Source organism: Numida meleagris, chromosome 4 (genome assembly GCF_002078875.1).
Source record: "Numida meleagris isolate 19003 breed g44 Domestic line chromosome 4, NumMel1.0, whole genome shotgun sequence".
Lineage (NCBI taxonomy): Eukaryota > Metazoa > Chordata > Aves > Galliformes > Numididae > Numida > Numida meleagris.
The window spans coordinates 42,365,307-42,383,717 of NC_034412.1; the positions used below are offsets into that span (position 1 = coordinate 42,365,307).

At 40.9% G+C, this 18,411-nt stretch overlaps 1 protein-coding gene across 4 annotated transcripts in view; it reads left to right on the forward strand.

Annotated features, from left to right (window-relative positions):
* The window catches only part of LOC110397844 (melanopsin-like), a 32,620-nt gene extending 14,536 nt beyond the window's left edge, over window positions 1-18,084 (forward strand). For 3 of the 4 annotated variants that reach the window (XR_002438009.1, XR_002438010.1, XR_002438011.1), the window contains exons 4-12: window positions 53-186; window positions 1,468-1,671; window positions 2,093-2,264; window positions 3,240-3,395; window positions 4,208-4,315; window positions 7,000-7,174; window positions 9,139-9,288; window positions 9,777-9,863; window positions 12,200-12,302. Coding sequence is in view for 1 of the 4 variants with exons in the window: in XM_021394756.1 (XP_021250431.1) it covers window positions 53-186; window positions 1,468-1,671; window positions 2,093-2,264; window positions 3,240-3,395; window positions 4,208-4,315; window positions 7,000-7,174; window positions 9,139-9,288; window positions 12,200-12,589 (1,489 nt within the window). In the remaining 3 variants the exon portion in view is untranslated. Of the gene's footprint in view, window positions 1-52; window positions 187-1,467; window positions 1,672-2,092; window positions 2,265-3,239; window positions 3,396-4,207; window positions 4,316-6,999; window positions 7,175-9,138; window positions 9,289-9,776; window positions 9,864-12,199 lie in introns of all 4 variants that reach the window. The other variant, XM_021394756.1, reaches the window with a different exon arrangement.

Sequence of the window (18,411 nt, forward strand, 5' to 3'; positions counted from 1 at the left end):
TGTTTGTTCATTTTGCCTATTTCAAGTGATGCATTTCTCATCTGTTTTTAAGCAATAAGAAGCTGAGGACACCCCAGAACTTCTTTATAATGAATTTGGCTGTGAGTGACTTCCTGATGTCAGCTTCTCAGGCCCCCATATGCTTTATCAACAGCTTGCACAGAGAGTGGATCCTTGGAGATATAGGTACTTTTTGAGACTAATTCATCTCTCACTGGCTCTATTGTCTTTAACATATTTTAGCAGTAACAATATTGGCTTATGCAATGGAGAGAGCAACACAAAACTCTGGAATTACAACCTAGGTTTTTGACATGATCCATCCATGTGATGACATGTTTTGTGTAGTAGTCTTTTTTTCTCCATCTCAGGTTAGAAAGATAGGAGTCAACAGCAACATGTAATGATGGCCATTTAGCTTCTGAGGGCAGATGCCGTGGCTAAAGATGGATAGGAAAGTTTTATTTTAATTAAAAATATTTTTCCTGTTTTAGTTCAAGAAGGAGTTAATATTTAGAAATGTACATTGATATCAATTAATATGCTCCTAGGACCACACATTTAATTATGGAAATGTATAGGTTTGGAAGGACTATGCAGTGGACAAAGAATTGTTTGGATGGTTGCAGGCTGTGGACAAGTGCTTCACATCCAGGTGGAGGCCAGTAGTCATGACTGGTGTCCCCCAGAGGTCCATCTTGGGACTGTTGCTTTTCAATGCCTTTTTTAATGACGTAGACTGTGAGATCAAGTGCACCCTCAGCAAGTTTGCTTACAGCACTAAGCTGAGTGGCATGACTGATACAGTAGTCAGTCTTGAGTACTGCACTTGGGAGCCTAATGAGGTTCAACAAAGCCAAGAGGAAGGTGTTGCACATGTGTTGGGGCAATTCTAGTACGTGTTCAGACTGGGAGAAGATCTCTAGCCTAAGAACCAGAACTGCTAAGTTCTGGTGGACTAAAAGCTTGACACAAGTCAGCAGCATGCATTTGCAGCCTGGAAAGCCAACAGTATCCTGGGCTGCATCATTTTTTGAGATATCCATTTGTCATTAGTATACAGATATCTGCTGCAGCCTGCTAAGATCAATATATTGGGCAACAGTCCAGGAAAATGTAACCTTAATTAGATTGGATTTTCTTTGAGGCAGTTTTCCACTGAGATAATGTTCCCAGCTACAGTCCACAGTAGAGAGTAGGTCTTGCTAATACATATGTTTGTTCATATTTTATTTGTGTATGTGTTTTTACTAATGAACACTTGCAATGCAATTGCAAAGCTAAGAAAATTATTCTAATGGGAGAAAGGCCCTGGGCTAGGTTTCTGGGGTTTTTTTGTTTGTTTGTTTTGTTTGTTTTTAAAAAAAGATGAGAGCGTGTGTGGGAATTTATGAGATCAGACTGTGAGAGAAAACAAATATCTGTTTAAGAAAAAGAAAACCCTGACATTGCCATTTTCTGCTTCAGGTTGTGACTTGTATGCTTTCTGCGGGGCACTCTTTGGAATAACCTCGATGATGACTCTGTTAGCTATTTCTGTTGACCGCTATTTGGTGATCACCAAGCCCCTGCGCTCCATCCAGTGGACCTCCAAGAAGCGCACCATGCAAATCATTGCTGCTGTGTGGCTGTACTCGCTGGGGTGGAGCGTGGCCCCACTCCTTGGGTGGAGTACGTTGTCTGCTCACTCTCTCTTGGTGCAGTCTGCTTTTACCCTGTTCAAGATTAAAAAAAAAAAAGAGTCTGGAAAATTTCCTGAATGAGTGCATAGCTACTGCCTGATGGTTTATTGTCATATAATATTATCTACGTTTATTACAGTGTAGTACCCTGGCTTTTTGTTTGTTTGTTTGTTTTTTTGCCCTGAGTTGTGTTCAAGATGACCAAATTGCAGACTGGGCGTTAGGTGCATCTGAGAGTTCGGCAGTCAGGACCTCCTCTCCATGTGTGCACTTGCATATAATACAACCAGCATGGCTCTCGAAGGCTATCCATACAGCATCGCTTTTTTTTTTAATTGCTTAGTTGTTAGATCAGTAACTACACAAACACTGGTCAAATGTGCAAATAACATATTCCATGTATTTCATAGGTTCCTATGTGCCTGAGGGCTTGATGATATCCTGTACATGGGACTACGTAACCTACTCCCCTGCAAACAGAAGCTACACCATGATTTTATGCTGCTGTGTATTTTTTATTCCCCTGATAATAATACTCCATTGCTATTTATTTATGTTCTTGGCCATAAGAAGTACTGGCAGGTAAGCAGCGTAACTGAAATATGTGAAACTAGTTTCTTCTTGAATTAGAACATTTTCTCAAAGTCTTTCTCTGCAGATAAATCTGAATCTAAAATTAATCTCAGTTGAAATCAGAAATAAAGTGACTGGTCATTAACAGCTGTAACTGGAAAAATGTTATTGCCAGTGTGAAAACTGGAAAGGATTATATTCATTTTGGTGTAGGAGACCAAGTAGTCTCAAGCTGCTCTAATCTTAGCCCAAAGTGTGGTAATTAATAGTACTTTAGATAATTTGAAAGTTTTGATTATTTGTCTTTCAGATTTGCAATATGAGGAATAGGATGCTTGTGTATTACAGAATGAGTAATGTGAGCTGCTCCATAAACATGACAGTTCTTGTATTTTTTGACAGCTTTATTTAAAGAAAGCATCCCGAAAAGCTTGTGGTTCACTCATGCAGATAAACAACAACAAATGTAAAATTTGCCTGCGCATGTTAGTATGTGTTTATCGTGTTTTTTTTCCCTTCAAGAATTTTAGTCTATATTTGTAGAGCTGAAGCAAAAATTCAGCAGGGTACTAGATCTATAAAGAAATTTCATTTTGTCCAGTTGTTTCCCTTAATGAGTTAACTAGATTTTCGCATAAAGCTGTGCTTTTTCTTGCTCCATCTCTGATAACAATGAAGGGCAGGGGATGCACAATTCTTCACCCTCGGTGTGTCAGGGTGAGGACGTGGCAGTCTTGTCCTGTAGTCCCAATGGCCCCTCTGCTTCAGTCACACAGTCAGACTGAGCATGAACAAAACGTCTGGGAGCATTGTATAGCAGTAATTACCTTCTAGATTTGTAGGTATCAGAGGACAAAAGAAGAGTGAAAGCAGGAAAGATGAAGTCTGCTTTATTTTTGTACGCCATTGAGAATGTGTTAGAGATGTTGCTCCTCACTTATTCATTCTCTTACTTGTATATCTGTATCTTTTTTCCCTTTACAGAGATGTCCAAAAGCTCGGGTCCTGCAGCCGCAAATCCTTCCTCTCTCAGTCCATGAAGAATGAATGGAAACTGGCAAAAATTGCATTTGTGGTCATCATTGTGTATGTCTTGTCCTGGTCTCCATACGCTTGTGTCACTTTGATTGCCTGGGCAGGGTAAGTAAAAACATATTCCAAAGAGTATTTATACTGAAATATAAATATAATTAGTGTTGTCAAGGGTTTTAAATGATTGTTAATTAGTGGTGATATTGCACACTTCACAGAATCATATAGGTTGGAAAAGAACTTCCAAGATTTTCAAGTCCATCCATCAACCTGGCCTACTGAGTCCCATCACAGCACCGTGTCCCTTAGTGCCATAATGTAGTTCCCAAGGGTTGGTACTGGGACCTGTCCTCTTTAATATCTTTATTGATGACCTGGATAAAGGCATTGAGTGCACTCAGTAAGTTTGCAGATGACACCAAGTTGGGAGGAAGTGTTGATCTGCCTGGGGCTAGGAAGTCTCTACAGAGGGATCTGGATAGGCCAGGTAGCTGAGCAGAGGCTAATGGAATGAAGTTCAACAAGACCAAGTGCAGGGTCCTGCACTTTGGCCACAATAACCCCAGGCAATACTACAGGCTTGGGGCAGAGTGGCTGGAAGACTGTGTAGAGGAAACAGACCTTGGGATGTTGGTTGACACTCAGCTGAACATGAGCCAGCAGTGTTCTTGGTCACCCTCAAATAGATAAATGATTATTTGCATGTCTTTCATTCCTTCCAGATAAATGAAACCAAGTATACATTGCCAAAAACAAGCCTTTCATCTGAGTAAAGAATGCATTTGAACAAATTTAACTTTTCATCAGTGCTTCTTATTATGAGACCACAGAACAGAAACAGTTAAAAAGAATAATATGTTTCAGTAGTTTAATATTAATCCATGGTATAGCTCTGTATAATGATTTTTCCTTTCTTATAGCCGAGGAAATACTCTAACGCCGTATTCCAAATCTGTGCCAGCTGTTATTGCTAAAGCCTCTGCGATCTACAACCCCATCATATATGCAATAATTCACCCAAGATACAGGTACAGTAAGCATATAGGTATGTGTATAGGTCTACAAGAAGTGTTTTCAGAAATGAATGAGCAACAAGAACTGTTATTCAGCTTGTCACCAGATTTTCCTGCACTTCCTTCAAAGCATATCTTCCACAAAAGGCTGTGATAAATTCTGGGGGGAAAAAATGGGGATTCCATGGTGATGAAGGTACGAATGCCGCTAGGTGGCAGGGTGGGTTGTCTGTACATGGATTGTCTTGCCTACGAAGCGGAAAATCTGCTGTTACCTTGCCTGAAACAGATTTTGGAGCTGGAGCGCAGAGAGCCAATTATTTTTAATGCCTGATGAATGAAGGTGTGGTTGTAAACTTTTTACAAGGCTGAATACATTCCAGAAATGGTGAAAACAGATTTCGTTTGAAAATATCTGCTATCATAACTAAGACATTTGCATTCTCCAAGAAAACTGAGTCCATCGTAGTTTTTGAAAGTTGTCTAATATTTCAGCTTAGAATAAGAGAATGACTACTACTCAGTGGCTTGCAGAAGTTTAGTAAGAAGGAATGCATGGATGGCTGATTTATTTTGAGCCTGGTATTATTTTTCTGACCCAAAGCTATGGTGTTCAATGATTTCTTCTATTATTTTTACAAGTATGTGTTTTCAAACCAGATACCATATAGTGAACTGCTTCAGTTAGTCTTTTTCCTGCCGGCACTGACTTTTATTCATGCGAGGCTGTATTAAGGAAAAGGCTCTTGTCTCTGAAATCCTGTTCTGACTTTCTTAATATCCTTTTTCCCCCCTACTTCCTGATTTATATTTCAAGGCATATCAACAACAGAAGTGTTTATGCAGATGTTGTGAAGATGTTTTATAGACTTGGGAGTCATCCAGTCAGAAAAAGGTGTGCTGTTGCATCCCTTGTGATGAATCAAGCAAGCAGATTTAAAACTCAAAAGACTTTGCCAGCAAGTCAGCTGGTGAAAATATTTTGGCAGAACCAATTCTGCTTGGACAGTGAATCATGAATATGTATGTAAAGATCAATATTTCTGGATAATTTCCAAATCTAATCTTTCACACTATGTCTTTAAAGTAATTTATCTGATAACATCATTAATGTGCCAGTCTGTTCAGGCCCACGAGTTAGATGTTTGGCAGGGGTGGCTATAAATTGCTGTTTTGCAGTGGAACTACTGAACTGAGTTAAATCTAAGTTCCTTTTGAAATCTTTCTCGAAAGAAGCACCCAGAAATCAGGATCTAAAAAATTCAGGTACATATCAAACCGAATATGATACATTACCAAAGCAGACTGCTGTTTTGCACAGAGTTGTTGGCGCTGCATGTTAATATTTTAACAAATTAAAGAAGCTATTTTGTGGGGTTTCCTTTCATTAAGCAGTGAAAAAAAAAAAAAAAAACCAACAAAATACATTACGAGTGTAACCGAAAACGTAATGTTTTTCTCTCTGCTAGCTCTTTTCTGGAGAGCTGAAATGCCGATTTAAAATGTACTAAGTTATTCAACAAATCTGATAGTTACAAAACTCACAAGGAAACAAAAGGTAAGAAAATTTCTCCTAGAATCAAGGATTTTACAACATACATCTGCTTGACTTGTGCCTCTCAGTAAGGCCAATATGCTATACGTTTCCCATTGATACATAAGTTCTATGCATTTGTTATTTTCCACATCCCTTGATTCTTGTTCTTTTAGATATGTCCTGTTATTAGCTTCATTTCTTGGTCTGATATGATGGATTAGGTGGCACTGTAGAGGTGTTGCACCAAATGCAGCACTCTGGCTAGCATCACCCTGCCACTCCTTGGCAGCAGTGAGGAACATGGTCAGTTGGCATTGCATAGGGAAGGCTGCAGGCTCACTGCCTCTTCTGCAAGGTTGGGAGGAATATGGCCGTATGACCATTACTCTAGTAATTGTTTACTGAACAATGCAGGTTTTATGTTTGGAGCCGGGGTCATCCTCCTCTACTGTGCATGTGTGAAGCAGAACACAGTGTTAACACCTGACTGGAGTTTATGGGAGCTACCATGATACAGATAAAGAACGATGTCCGATACCCCCACAGTAAAGAAGTTCTTCCTCATCTTTGTATGGAATTTCCTGTGTTCCAGTTTGTGCCCATTGCCCCTTGTCCTATGTCTGGGCCTCCTTGAGGGATAACTTCCCTTGACCTGCTTCTGGCCATGCTCCTTTTAATGCATCCCAGGATAGCATTGGTCTTTATGGCCACAAGAGCACACTGCTGGATCGTGGCCAGCCTGTTGGCCACCAGGACACCTAGGTTCTTCTACTCAGAGCTCCCTTCTTCACTTCTCATCTGCTTTACCACAGAGGCCTTTTTACTAAGTAGCTTGAAAGTTTTCTGAGTTAATCTTTCAAATAAATTGGAAGCAATTGTGTTTTCCAAGCTAGTTTCAGTTCTTACTGCTCATCCATGCAGCTCTTCCATGAGTATTTTGATACAAGGCCCTGAAACCACCTGATATTTTCATTTTGGCCTTTCAGTTGAGTACTTTCCACTAACTATACCATGTTGTTTCCACGTGTACTTCAAGGTCCTCTTCAATCCAAATAAAAGATCTGGCGAGTTGGTAGAAAGTGCTGCCACTGCATGATTTTCAAATCCATTCATCAGTGTATCATTACGTAGTTTGTCTTTCTCTTCACCCATTTTCCTTCAGGAAAACCATCCACAATGCTGTTCCCTGCCTGAGGTTCCTAATACGAATATCAAAGAATGATCTCCTGAGGGGCTCCATAAATGAATCATCATTCAGGACCTCTTTCTCTAGCCACCAGTCTGTTGCTGGAAGGACCAAGAACACTTGTGTTTCATCAGTTTCCACTGGAGAAGCTGTAAGTCTTTTCTTGTTTCCACCAAGCAAAGTGAGTATACTGTCTCTCTAACTCCCAGAATAAATTACTGTAAATATGTCGGCGCTTGTCCCGTTACAGAATTCCCTCAGTCAGTGTGGCATCAGAATAGCAGGTTCTCTTTATTGTGTTTTACACACATCTTATATATCCTTCACTCGTAAGCAGTAAATCCACTCACGGTTAATTATCCTTAAGTTCTTCACAACAACATAGATAACAAACAGAGGGTTCCTTAACTGTCCCAGATGTGACCACATTAGCTGTGCATACTAAAGGAGTATTCTGTTTACACCTTAGCCCTGTCTCCAGACTCCGGAGGCCTCATAGCGATAAAATCTACCAGAGTCTGTTGAGCTCTTTGTTGTTAAATCTCCCCCCACATAAATACATACTAAAAATTAAAGAATGGAAAAGAGGGTTTTTCTAGCAAAATTATTTTGGATGTGTGAGGTATTTTCTCCAAAGCTTTTGTGGGAATTCAAGAATGATGAGTTTTGATCAGAACAAACATCGAAGCTGGCATATCTGGGTGATTCAGATGCTTACTTGGAGCATGGATGTTTGAGTTCAGTGCTAATTAAAAAGAGCCATTGTCAGGCACCTCCAAGTCACCAACAATTTGCCTCGTAATCAGGTATCTCTGGGAGGGGGAGAGAAGGAAAATCATCTCCCAGATGAAGACTTCTAATCTATCCAATAGCGTCCTACTGTTTTGCAGGAAGTCCATATTCTGTAGTGCAGTGTTCTGCAAGCATCATACCTTAAGTCTCGGTAAGGCTGGTGGACTGGCTGGAGTATAGCTGCCTACAGCACGTGGGTGTTTTGCAGGAAAAGGTTACAGGATAGAAAATCAGGATATGTAAGCAAAAAAATATCAACGTGAGGCCTGACCAAACAGAATTAAATGGGAAGCAGGTGTCGCAAAAGGCTCATAACCTTCTACAAAGGCCTAAGTTCCCATGATGGGCTGAGCAGCAAGTTCCTGGCTCTTCTCCTGAGCCAAGTGGTAGTGGTCTGAGTGAGGAGAAAGAAGTTATTTGCCTGCTGCACCCTTTGAGCTGCTGCTGCACCCAAGGGCTATCACTGACAGTCAGACCATGGTGCTATGTTTTAAATCATAACAGTGCTGAATGGTGTGGGGAAAACTGGGGTCCTTGATTTAGAAATGAACCTAGGACCACCAGGAAAACCAGTGTGTACCTCTCTTAACAAGACAATGTTCAGGGAACCTGTAGATTTACATGCTCAGACCACTGATCTCACATGTCCTGATCTGTATTTTTACTGTTCTCTACTTGGTTTGTGTGTGTTTGGCTGGGTTAAGCAGGATGGATGGCCCAAGCCTCCAAATGGAACAGCATGACTATAAAGTCATTGTTCTGCTCCATTGCTGTTGTGGTTTTTGGAAAATTTATGAAGGGCCCACTCATTGCCCATTAAACACTAATGATGTTTTGGAGAAGAACCAAGCCTGTGGAGCTTGAGAAATCCTTGGTGTTCTGGGCATCCAGTTGGGATATACACAAATGTGGGTTTAGATGTGTGTGCATCCATGCTTCTGGACGGTCGTGCAGAACGCCATAATGTATGTTAAACATATTAGTTGCATTTGTTTAGATAATGTGAACCCATCTTTAGATACCAGATGCTAAGCAATTGTAAGCATAATACAAACAGTGAGATAAAACAAGGATGAATAACTTACTGTTGAAATCATGAAAGATGATTTAATCTTTTTTCAAAGAGTTTTTTTGATTCATAAAAGTAGTCCAGGGTAGGTGAGAAAATCAAAATTCAAGCCCCTCCTCATGAGAGTTTTGAGTGTGAGATCTGTGTTAGAGCAACTGTAGTTTTCTGTAAGTGTAAGGTTCCTGCTTGAGTTTGAGAACTTAAAATTTGAGAAAAGGTGTAACTTTCTGAAATCTGTTACTGTTTTTGATTAGAACTGGAGCGATGTAGAGCTTGACCCTGTAGAGTCAGCTCATGAGAAACTGCAGCCTCGCCGAAGTCATTCTTTCTCAGAAAGTCTGAGACAGGAGAAGAGAGACCTGCTCCCAGAGACTTATAGCTGCAGTGAAGAAACTGAAGAAAAGGTAAGGAAAAAAAAATGTCTTTGCTGGGGAATCTCCATTGTAATAGCTAAGCTTCCTGCAGCGTGTCATCTCAGAAATAATAATTTATTCTTTATGCCCATCTGTTTCGTCTGCAGGCTTTATTTGTACAGATTCTAATGTCCTCTCCATCCTTGCTGTTTTTCATTTATTTTAATTAATGAGAATGCCATTAATGCTTTTTAATTTTTTTCACCAATATGTTGCCTAGTTTTGGAAAGCCAAGAGCAGCTCATAGCTCTGAAGCAGCATTAAAGAGGATTCAGTAGGGTTGTGTAAGAAGTTGACTTCTTTGTCTCTTTGCATGTTTATCTGCCCCAGCTCTGTTTTCTCCTATCCTGACCCTCATGATCGCATTGTGAAAACCTCTTTTCATGACAAAATAAGGACTGCAAAACAGAATTTGACATGATAGAAGCTGCCTTTTTTCCTCTTTTCAGTGTACATTAAAATGTTTTATTTTTGTTGAGGGGGAAGACAAGAAAGAAACTCCCATTTCTCCCTAAGGGTGGGAGAGTCTGGCAGATGCCACCCTTCCCTCACTGAAAGAGGAGATGGTGAGTACTCAGAGCATCTTCTGTGGATGCATTATACAACCTGCCCAAAATGCTGAGGTCTGGTGCCATGCTGTGAGGATATCACTCCCCACTCTCTGCAGAACTGCTCAGGATGGGAGCAGTAGGTCACCTGATAGCTTCTGCCACTGCTATACAACCAGTTTCAAGATGAGTACTTGTATGGAGGCACAACGTCAAGCATATGTCAGTGCTGCACTTTCAGTAAGAAAGAATTAGGGCATACAATACACTGCCAACAACTGGACATGGCAGCACCTGATTTTTCATGGAGCTGGTCAGGTGTAGAGACTGGTGTGGAAGAGACAGCATAGCTTAAAGCAGAACCTACTCTGGAAATTTCCAACCATCTGATGGTATGGCTCCTGCATGCATCTGCCCTGTCTTCCTTCATGTGTCTTGTTAAGGTCAAGTCCTGGGAAACCTCAATCTTTCTCTGTGGTTGTTGTGAGTAGCACTGATTGAGAACAGCAATGTAGGAAGTGCAGCAGAGATGATGTTGTTGCAGAGGCACAGGCTCCTCATATTGTTTTTCACTCTCGGAGAGGAGTGGCAGAACTGTTAGATTAAGCAAAGTCCTGATCCTGTGAAAGACGTGCTTCTGCTCTGCACAACAGACATCTTTGTGAAAACTTGTGCTATGCAGACAGCAGGAGCAACCTCACTCTGCTGACCTTCTTCCCTTCCTTTCTTTCTCTCTGTTCTGGTAACAAAACCCCTACGGCCAGGCTGAGGTAAAGCTTTCAGGTCTCACTCCTTGCAAGTCAAGGGATAGGATGAATTACCGCAGTCTCTGCACATATGTCTTCCATTCTATGGGGATAAAAACTACTGAAGAGACCAAACCCAAGTCTCATGGACCACCTGCACCGTGGCTGCTAATTACTTGAGTCTGACAATATTGACCTAAACTGACTTTAGGATGGATGAGTGTCCAGCTTTTTGTCCTTGCCACAAGATAACTTCTTGCTGTGAAAGGACTGTAGCTAGGCCTTGGCTTCAGCTGTGGTGGCAAGTGACATGGACTCAGAAGTCATGCATTCCTCCCTTGCCATCTATCAGTAGCCCAATCTGTCTGAGGCACAGAGTAAAGAAAAAAATCTTAAACTTTTCTTTAATAAGACCATCTCATCAGCACCTAAGAAATTAATGTAGCTCTGAATTCTTCATGAAATTGTTCTTTAATGTGCATTTGCAGTTGAGTTGCCAAAAAAAAAAAAAAGAAAGAAAGAAAGAGAAGACATCCTTAAAAGCCATTTCAGCACCAAAACCCTATAAATCAATAAGAGTTACCTGCCTGAATCCTTCAAGATTCAGGATTCAAGGAGGTGAATTGATGAAGTTTGTGGGTGACATGGGAATATTTGCAACAGAGGAAATAATTTATAAATTTATTAGGAGAAGCTCAAGCTATGGCTAATTAATATACTTTAAAACTGTACAAAAGAGAAGTGAAAACTTCTAAAAACCTCTTAAAAAAAAAAAAGAGAGCTATTGTTAATAGCTCAATAACACCACCAAATTCCATTAGACTTCATGGAAATGCATATGTAACAAAGTAAACACTGCATTGCGTGTTAAGTGTTAATTCTCCCTGGGAAGGAAGGAACATGTAACATCTCTTTTCACACCCAACCCATTGATTTTATAACCTTAACTGACATTTTCTACATCAAGCCAAAATTAATCTCTCATTCCTTTCATTTTCAGTGCCTTTAAATATTAATTAACACTTTCAAAGCTTACTTCTATGACTCTGTTTTTGTACAGGATCAGTTATGGAAAGTTCACAGAGTAGCTGTTGTCAAGGCCAAGTTAGAAATAAAACTTTCAAAACAAAGAGATGGCGAATGGTTAGCAAAGCAGAATCTTGGTTGCTGTTCTTTCCTCCTTCCTTGATGGAAGTATTGTTCAGTGTACAAAGCCACTGACTTTTTATGTGGCAGCAGAAGGAGCTGATTCAGGACGCCGTGAGTACGGTGCCTAGAGTCCTGTCTGAGATCTTTTCAATGAGAGACGATTACAGTTACCCAGTACTTTCAGACATATAAATGAGAGAGAGAGGAAAAAATGTCAGACACAGGAATGGGCTTCTCTTTTCTTTTTGGTCTCTGCTGGTACTTGATCACATCATCTTTTGCTTCATTTAACATTCTGCTTTCCAAGCTGTAGATGTTAACGCATCATGATTTTCCTCCTTTCTAGTCAGTGATTCAAACATCTAGAAAATTTGATGAGTGACTGATGTAGCGACTAGTGGCACTGAATATTCCAAGTACTGGTTTGCAGAGACGCTAATGCTTTTCCCTCTGCTCTAGGTTTCGCTGTCATCCAGCTGCCTGGAGAAGCTGCTGGGGCGGTCAGCACTCCCCAGCTCCCCCATAGCACTCGTGACCAGCTCCCTCCGAGCAGCCTCTCTGCCCGTTGGTTTGAACAGCAGCAGTGTCAGCAGAGGAGGAAGCTCAGATACCTCACAGATGGAAACTCAAGAAAGTCATAATAACAGAGGCCTGAACTCTATCATTAGCAATACAGTCCCTCGCATCATTGTCATTCCTACCTCAGAGACAAACCTATTTCAAGAGGAACCTGAAGAGGAAGAGACTGAATTATTCCACTTTCATGACAAAAAGAACAATCTGCTGGATTTGGAAGGGCTTAGCTCATCTACGGAGTTCCTCGAAGCTGTTGAGAAATTTCTGTCATAAGCGCATCAAAAGGAAACTTTCTGGCTATTATTTTCTTGGCATCTTCTCCCCTTAATTATACCAAATAACTGAAGCCTTGTAGGTTAGATCATCAGGCTTTTTGTATGTCTATATGGTAGTCACTAGGCAGCCTTCAGATTTATCTTTGCCCAGACCAGTTCAGGCATGGAAACAAGCTTTCTTTCAGATCTAGCAGTGGAAGATCTGGCAGCAGGATCAAGCGGCATCAGTGGAGTTCGCTGCCGGCTTCATGGGGCCCTGAAACTTGATTTGCAACCACAAATACCAGCAGGAGGAAAAATAACTGAACAGAAGTAGGGGTAGCTGCTGAATGTTTCTGCTACCTGCATGTGAAACCACATTCCTGTTTTGGCAGCTCTCTTCTGGATGGTGATGGTAAGCGCCACAAAACCACAGCTTTCCACCAGCCCCAGAGGTAATATGGCTAGATGATCGTACTATCTTTGAATCAAATTATTTATATAAACATATAAATATAAACATAAATACATGGACTGATCATGTAGCTGGGAGGAGATTGCTTGCGTATAAACTTCAGTCATAAAATTTTGGATTTTACCTCAGCATTAATGTAACCACCTGAATGTTGAAATGCAAGGTGCTATGTGCTAAAACACATAATTCCACCTACAGAAGTATTTAGAGCACCTTCAGATTTTCATTTTGGATTAAAATGTATATGAACCCTAATGAATCTGTGATTAAAAGGATGAACTTCCACAGCTGGCTTGACAATTCTTTCATGAGAATAAAGCCTTAGCTGTTATGTATCACTTGTTTCTTCAGCAGAGATTCTTCTCTTCTAAAACTTCACAGATGGATGTTTTCGGCAGGTCACTTACCAGAAGCCTTTGTGTGGCTAAGACATCACCCTGGGGAGGCAGCCTCAGAAAACTGTATTGTTTCCCAGGGGACCTGCAGTCACATTGTTACTGTTGGTTAGCGTTTGTTTTGTCTGTTTCACCTTACAGCTCAGGCTTGCAAGACCCTCCTAGCATTTTATTCCTAAACACATTTTTTCTTTAGTTCTTCATTTTCCCTTTTAAAAACATGTTCTCCGCTCTCTCCCTTTTCATTTCCGAACGTCAAATGTAGACAAGTTGTTCTTCGCAAAGAATCGGGATATCTTGGGAGAAAGCAGGAGTTCCCCTGGTACCGGGTTTTCCTCCAGGACCAGGCCTCAGGACAGAACCAGCTGCAATCAGCTCAATACTTCGAAAGGCGATTTCTCCACTGAGGACTGGCGCAGTCAGCATGTGGCATGGCACAGCAACTGGTGTGGGATCTGCTCACCTGCAGCTTCTCAAGCCAGGCTGCTATCCAAGCATGTGGTTTGGGCCACAGAGAGTAACCAAATGCTAATCAGCGCTCCATTCTTTGGAAAACAAGGGAGGCTTCATCCTGGGCTACGTATAGTTCTGCTATCTCTGATTATTTTTCTGCTGGATCTGTCCTTTCTGGTTCATTATCATCCCTTTTTCCAACATAACTACATAGCCTGTGACCTTACTTGCATTTTATATCCTCAGCTGCAGACATCCCTTCTTCTCAAGCCAGATGCTAGGAAGCAAATGTACTTGCAGGCCTTCCAAGTCTTGTACCTGACTTTTACTGTTGTAATTAACTCTAGATAACAATAACAAAGGCATTCAGTGTTCCAAGACACAGAAATAGGCCCCTGAGAAGATTTTGCACTCTAATGTTCATGTACTTGTACTGGTAGGACTGTAAGCTGTTACCGCGCGAGAGCAACCCTGCATATTTTACCCTTGCACACTGAAACCAAAACCCTGGTCCTGGCCAATCACTGCATATAGACACCAGTATGGTGAACAGCAAAATGGCGTTTATTGTTAAGAGTTACAGAACTATATAGTGTATCTTATCTTTTACTAGACGGTTCCAGAAGCTCACGTGAGCTACTGGCCAATCATACTGAATATCACACGCTGTCCACGCGTTTCTGAAGACCATATAGGGAACGGTCATGCACTTCCTTATCTAGGAAAAAAGTGCCGCCTCTCCTTCTGACGACATAAGTTCATCTAAGTAGGTCAACGAATAAGAAAATGCCATGGGGAAGGGCCTTTCACGTTACATCCTGAGTGCCCCGCTTTACGCCTACTACAACAGTAAGCGGGATATTGCTGTGGTTTCCAAAGGGTTGAAGAGAGTAAGCTCTAAAGCAACAGCGAACAAATTCCTCTGTATCCAGAGTTTTGCTTTCTACTTCTTGGACTGCAGGATGACGTTCTGGTGATCTCTTGCATATGTGCTGATACTAACCATGTGTTTCAGGAAACTAATGTGTTATGTTATCTCATATAATTGAGATATGTGCATTTCATTTCTATACCTCTAACACCATTTACAATTTCTACTATTGCTTCTGAAGCTAATGTCAATATTACTGTGTTCTTCAACTGATGTAGACCAGAATGCCAAATGAGATAGCAGTAGAATGATAAAACATGAAATTATATGCAACATCAGACACATTTATTTCAGAAAGTCACAGCGTAAATCGATCTTAAAATAGTGAAAACAATGCAGAAGGATCTTGTGTGCTTCTCTGTTGCCACATTAGACTAGATGGCACATAAAAACGTCCAGTACTAACTGCTGCTTTTCATTTCACAAGGGCATGTATTGATTCACTCAAATGGAATAAAAAATTCTTAGGAGTTATATTAATTGTTTGTTTTTCTTATTAAACAATTAAGTTGAGGAATGAGGCAGAGGAACAAAGAAGTTAACTCACAGCTTTTGAAGCCTGTGCCATGTTACAGTGAATAGTAAGGTACATCTGCAACTTCATTTACATGAGCAGCTCTTTTCAAGCCACCTAGGCTACTCATGAGCAACCAAGAACTTGCCCAATTACAGCCATAGCCTGGCAGTTTGGACATCTAAAATCAGAGCTCACTGACGAGAAAATCTGAAGTTGCTCAGCAACTTTTGAAATAAGATTGTTTCAATTGCCATGTCAGATATCAGGCAACATTAGAACTTTGACAGCAGCCTCTGATCTTTGCAGCAAATCTGGATGACAATAAGCCAGCCATTGCTTGCTGCTGCTAAATCTTTGTGTAGCACAGTTATCGGATAGGTTCCAATTTTCACAAGTACCAGAAAGTTCAGACCACAAATGTAAATATTTTCATTTTCCATAACTCGGTGAACGATGTTTTTTTTTTTAATAGCTAAATAAAGGTTTTGAATAAGAAAAAAGTTTACTTATTTGAAACATAAGGAGGCTTGCTGCCTTGAGTTGTTATGAACAGGACCTATATTACTCGATTACTGAAAGCTCATTCATGTCCCAAATATCCATCCACTTGCCTCCTGTCAGAAGGCAGTACTGACCAAGCAAGCCCTTCCACTCTGCTGTCTGAAAAAGCCAGTGCTCTAAGGTGACATGTGCCACACAAAGCTGAAAAACACCGTGGGGAGAAATACCCTCTATTTTAATGTCTTTACTTTTTTTTTCTTTTATACTTCTACCTAGTCTGAAATTTTTTTGTTATTTTTGTCTTGTTCTGTCATAAATATGTGAAAGCTGGTGGCGAGCCAGCTTGGCTCAAGTACACTTGGGTGTACTTCTTGCAGCGTTTGGAGTGTTGCTGACTACTCAGCACCAGATATTCCGTTCATGAACTGCACCCTGTTTGCAAGGACTAACACCTAGTCCCCGACCATCCTGACGCGTGCACACACCAATATGATGAGCGGCAAAATGACGTTTATTGCCTCGTTACAAAGTCTTATATATCCTTCCTTATCTCCCTTATCTCTTTGTTCACTTCGTCTACACCCACAACCTCTGGGGCAGGGGAGGCGCTAGCGCGTCCCATCTCGTACCTTCGGTTGCCGCCTACTACAGAGTGTGGGCTCCTTTCTTACTTGAGAACAGACAAAAACAGTGCCTCCGTTCAGCAAGTGTCATGCAAGGCGAGGTTGAACAAGATGGAAGCATCTGAGATGCAGCTGCCACTCCTCAGTCATCTTGGGACAAGCTGGCAATTATTTCTTGCTTTGCACCTCATTCATAGCCTTGGTCTGTACAATAATGTTCTGGCTGCACACCTGGAATGGGCAAGTATTTAAGTGGCCAGTTTGGTGCTGGGCTGCTTATGCTGTGCCTGTCACATTTACCCGTGTATTAATACATACAATTAGGATGCCTGAAGAAAGAACTGACTTGTTTTATGATGCATCTGAGTTGCGCTTGTGTCTGCACACCAGTTGCACTTGTTAGTGCCACAGGTGATAACAGGACATGAAAAACTCACTGCAAAATGTCAAAGCCATCTCTACCAATTCTCCCCTGTGCTAGCGTGGAGGACCGATCTGCTTGTGGTCAGTCCTGGTGCCAATACATCAAGGTATAATTTCCTAAGAGAAAAATTTCTTTGGGGCATACAGGACTTACTTACATTTTGAAACATTTTTACTCCTTATTTGGGGACAGGTATCATGTAACTATTTTCATTGTAAGAGTCAGGTGGTTCACCCTGAAGCAAAGCTTCAGAAGACCCATGTCATCCTCAGGACTGATTGCTTCAGTAGAATGCAAATAATTTCTTTATTAAAAAAAAATAATAATAACAATTTCTTTCTCAGTGCACAAGTGACTGGCAGGAGCAAGCACAGAGCACAGAGCACAGAGCACAGAGCACAGAGACCCACCGAAGAGATGCAGCAAATTTCCTTACAAAATCCAGCCAGTGAGTCAGTAACCACTTCTGATTTGCCAAGGAAAGAAACATAGCTGTGTGACTACTGGGCTCCATTATTTTATTTTTTCTGCAAGCTTTAGTAGAAAAATTGCCTATTTCCTAAAGTATTTTGCAATGTGGAAATAACTTTAGCTGCCTGGAAGAGCTGATCCTGCATTTTGTTGTATTTCTCATCATCACTCTCCTAAAATCGACATATCCCAGCATCTGCAAGTTGAGCAGCTTTTCCTCAGAACGCCTTTGTTTTTGTGCTGGATTTATTTTTTCTCTGTGTGATGTCTTTTCCTGGACAGTTTCTGAGCACTGCTGAAGGTGCCTGGCAGGTGGATGTTCACAGCTGGGTTGTCATGCCATGCTTTGGTGCTGATGACACACCAAGACAAATGCTTGGGGGTGACATTCTTCCTGTCCAGCAATAATTAGCAGCTAAGTTTTCCGAAGAAGATCCCATTGTCTTTTTTCCATCTTGACTGCAGTGAGGTCTCCAAACGTGTGTAAGAGAAGAGTGGAAATAGGAAAATTGGAAGGGTGGTTTTAACCAGCCCAGGGAGTTTGCCTGTTTGAATCATAATTCTACACAAGACTGTTTCAGAAAATACTATTTTGCTCTGCTGGAACGTTATTGTTATTAAAATACTGAAAACTCAGCACAGGTTACTGAGAAATCAGAAGTTTTAATAACTCAAGAAAAAAGAGAGAAATTCAGTTTGGAGCAGGAATCAGTGGACTTGTCATGGCAAAGGGCGGGTAGTAAAGACGTTTCCCTCTTGCCTGGCCTCCAGCAGACATAGTCAAGTTGAGATGGGTAATTCCAGACACTTAAAAATGCCATACTAAAATAATCATGAAATTGAGTAAAAAGCAGAGGATTACTACAATGGAATTTTTTAGACTTTTTATGAGTCTTGACCTTTTCAAGCTTTGTTCTCCAGTCTAAGTAGACAGAAACATGATTTTTTCACATTTAAAAAAAAAAAGAAAAAAAAAAGCATACAGACTCCTACCAGGGGTCCATTTGTCTTAACATCCTGTGTTTGAGAACGGCCAGCAACTCTCTAGGAA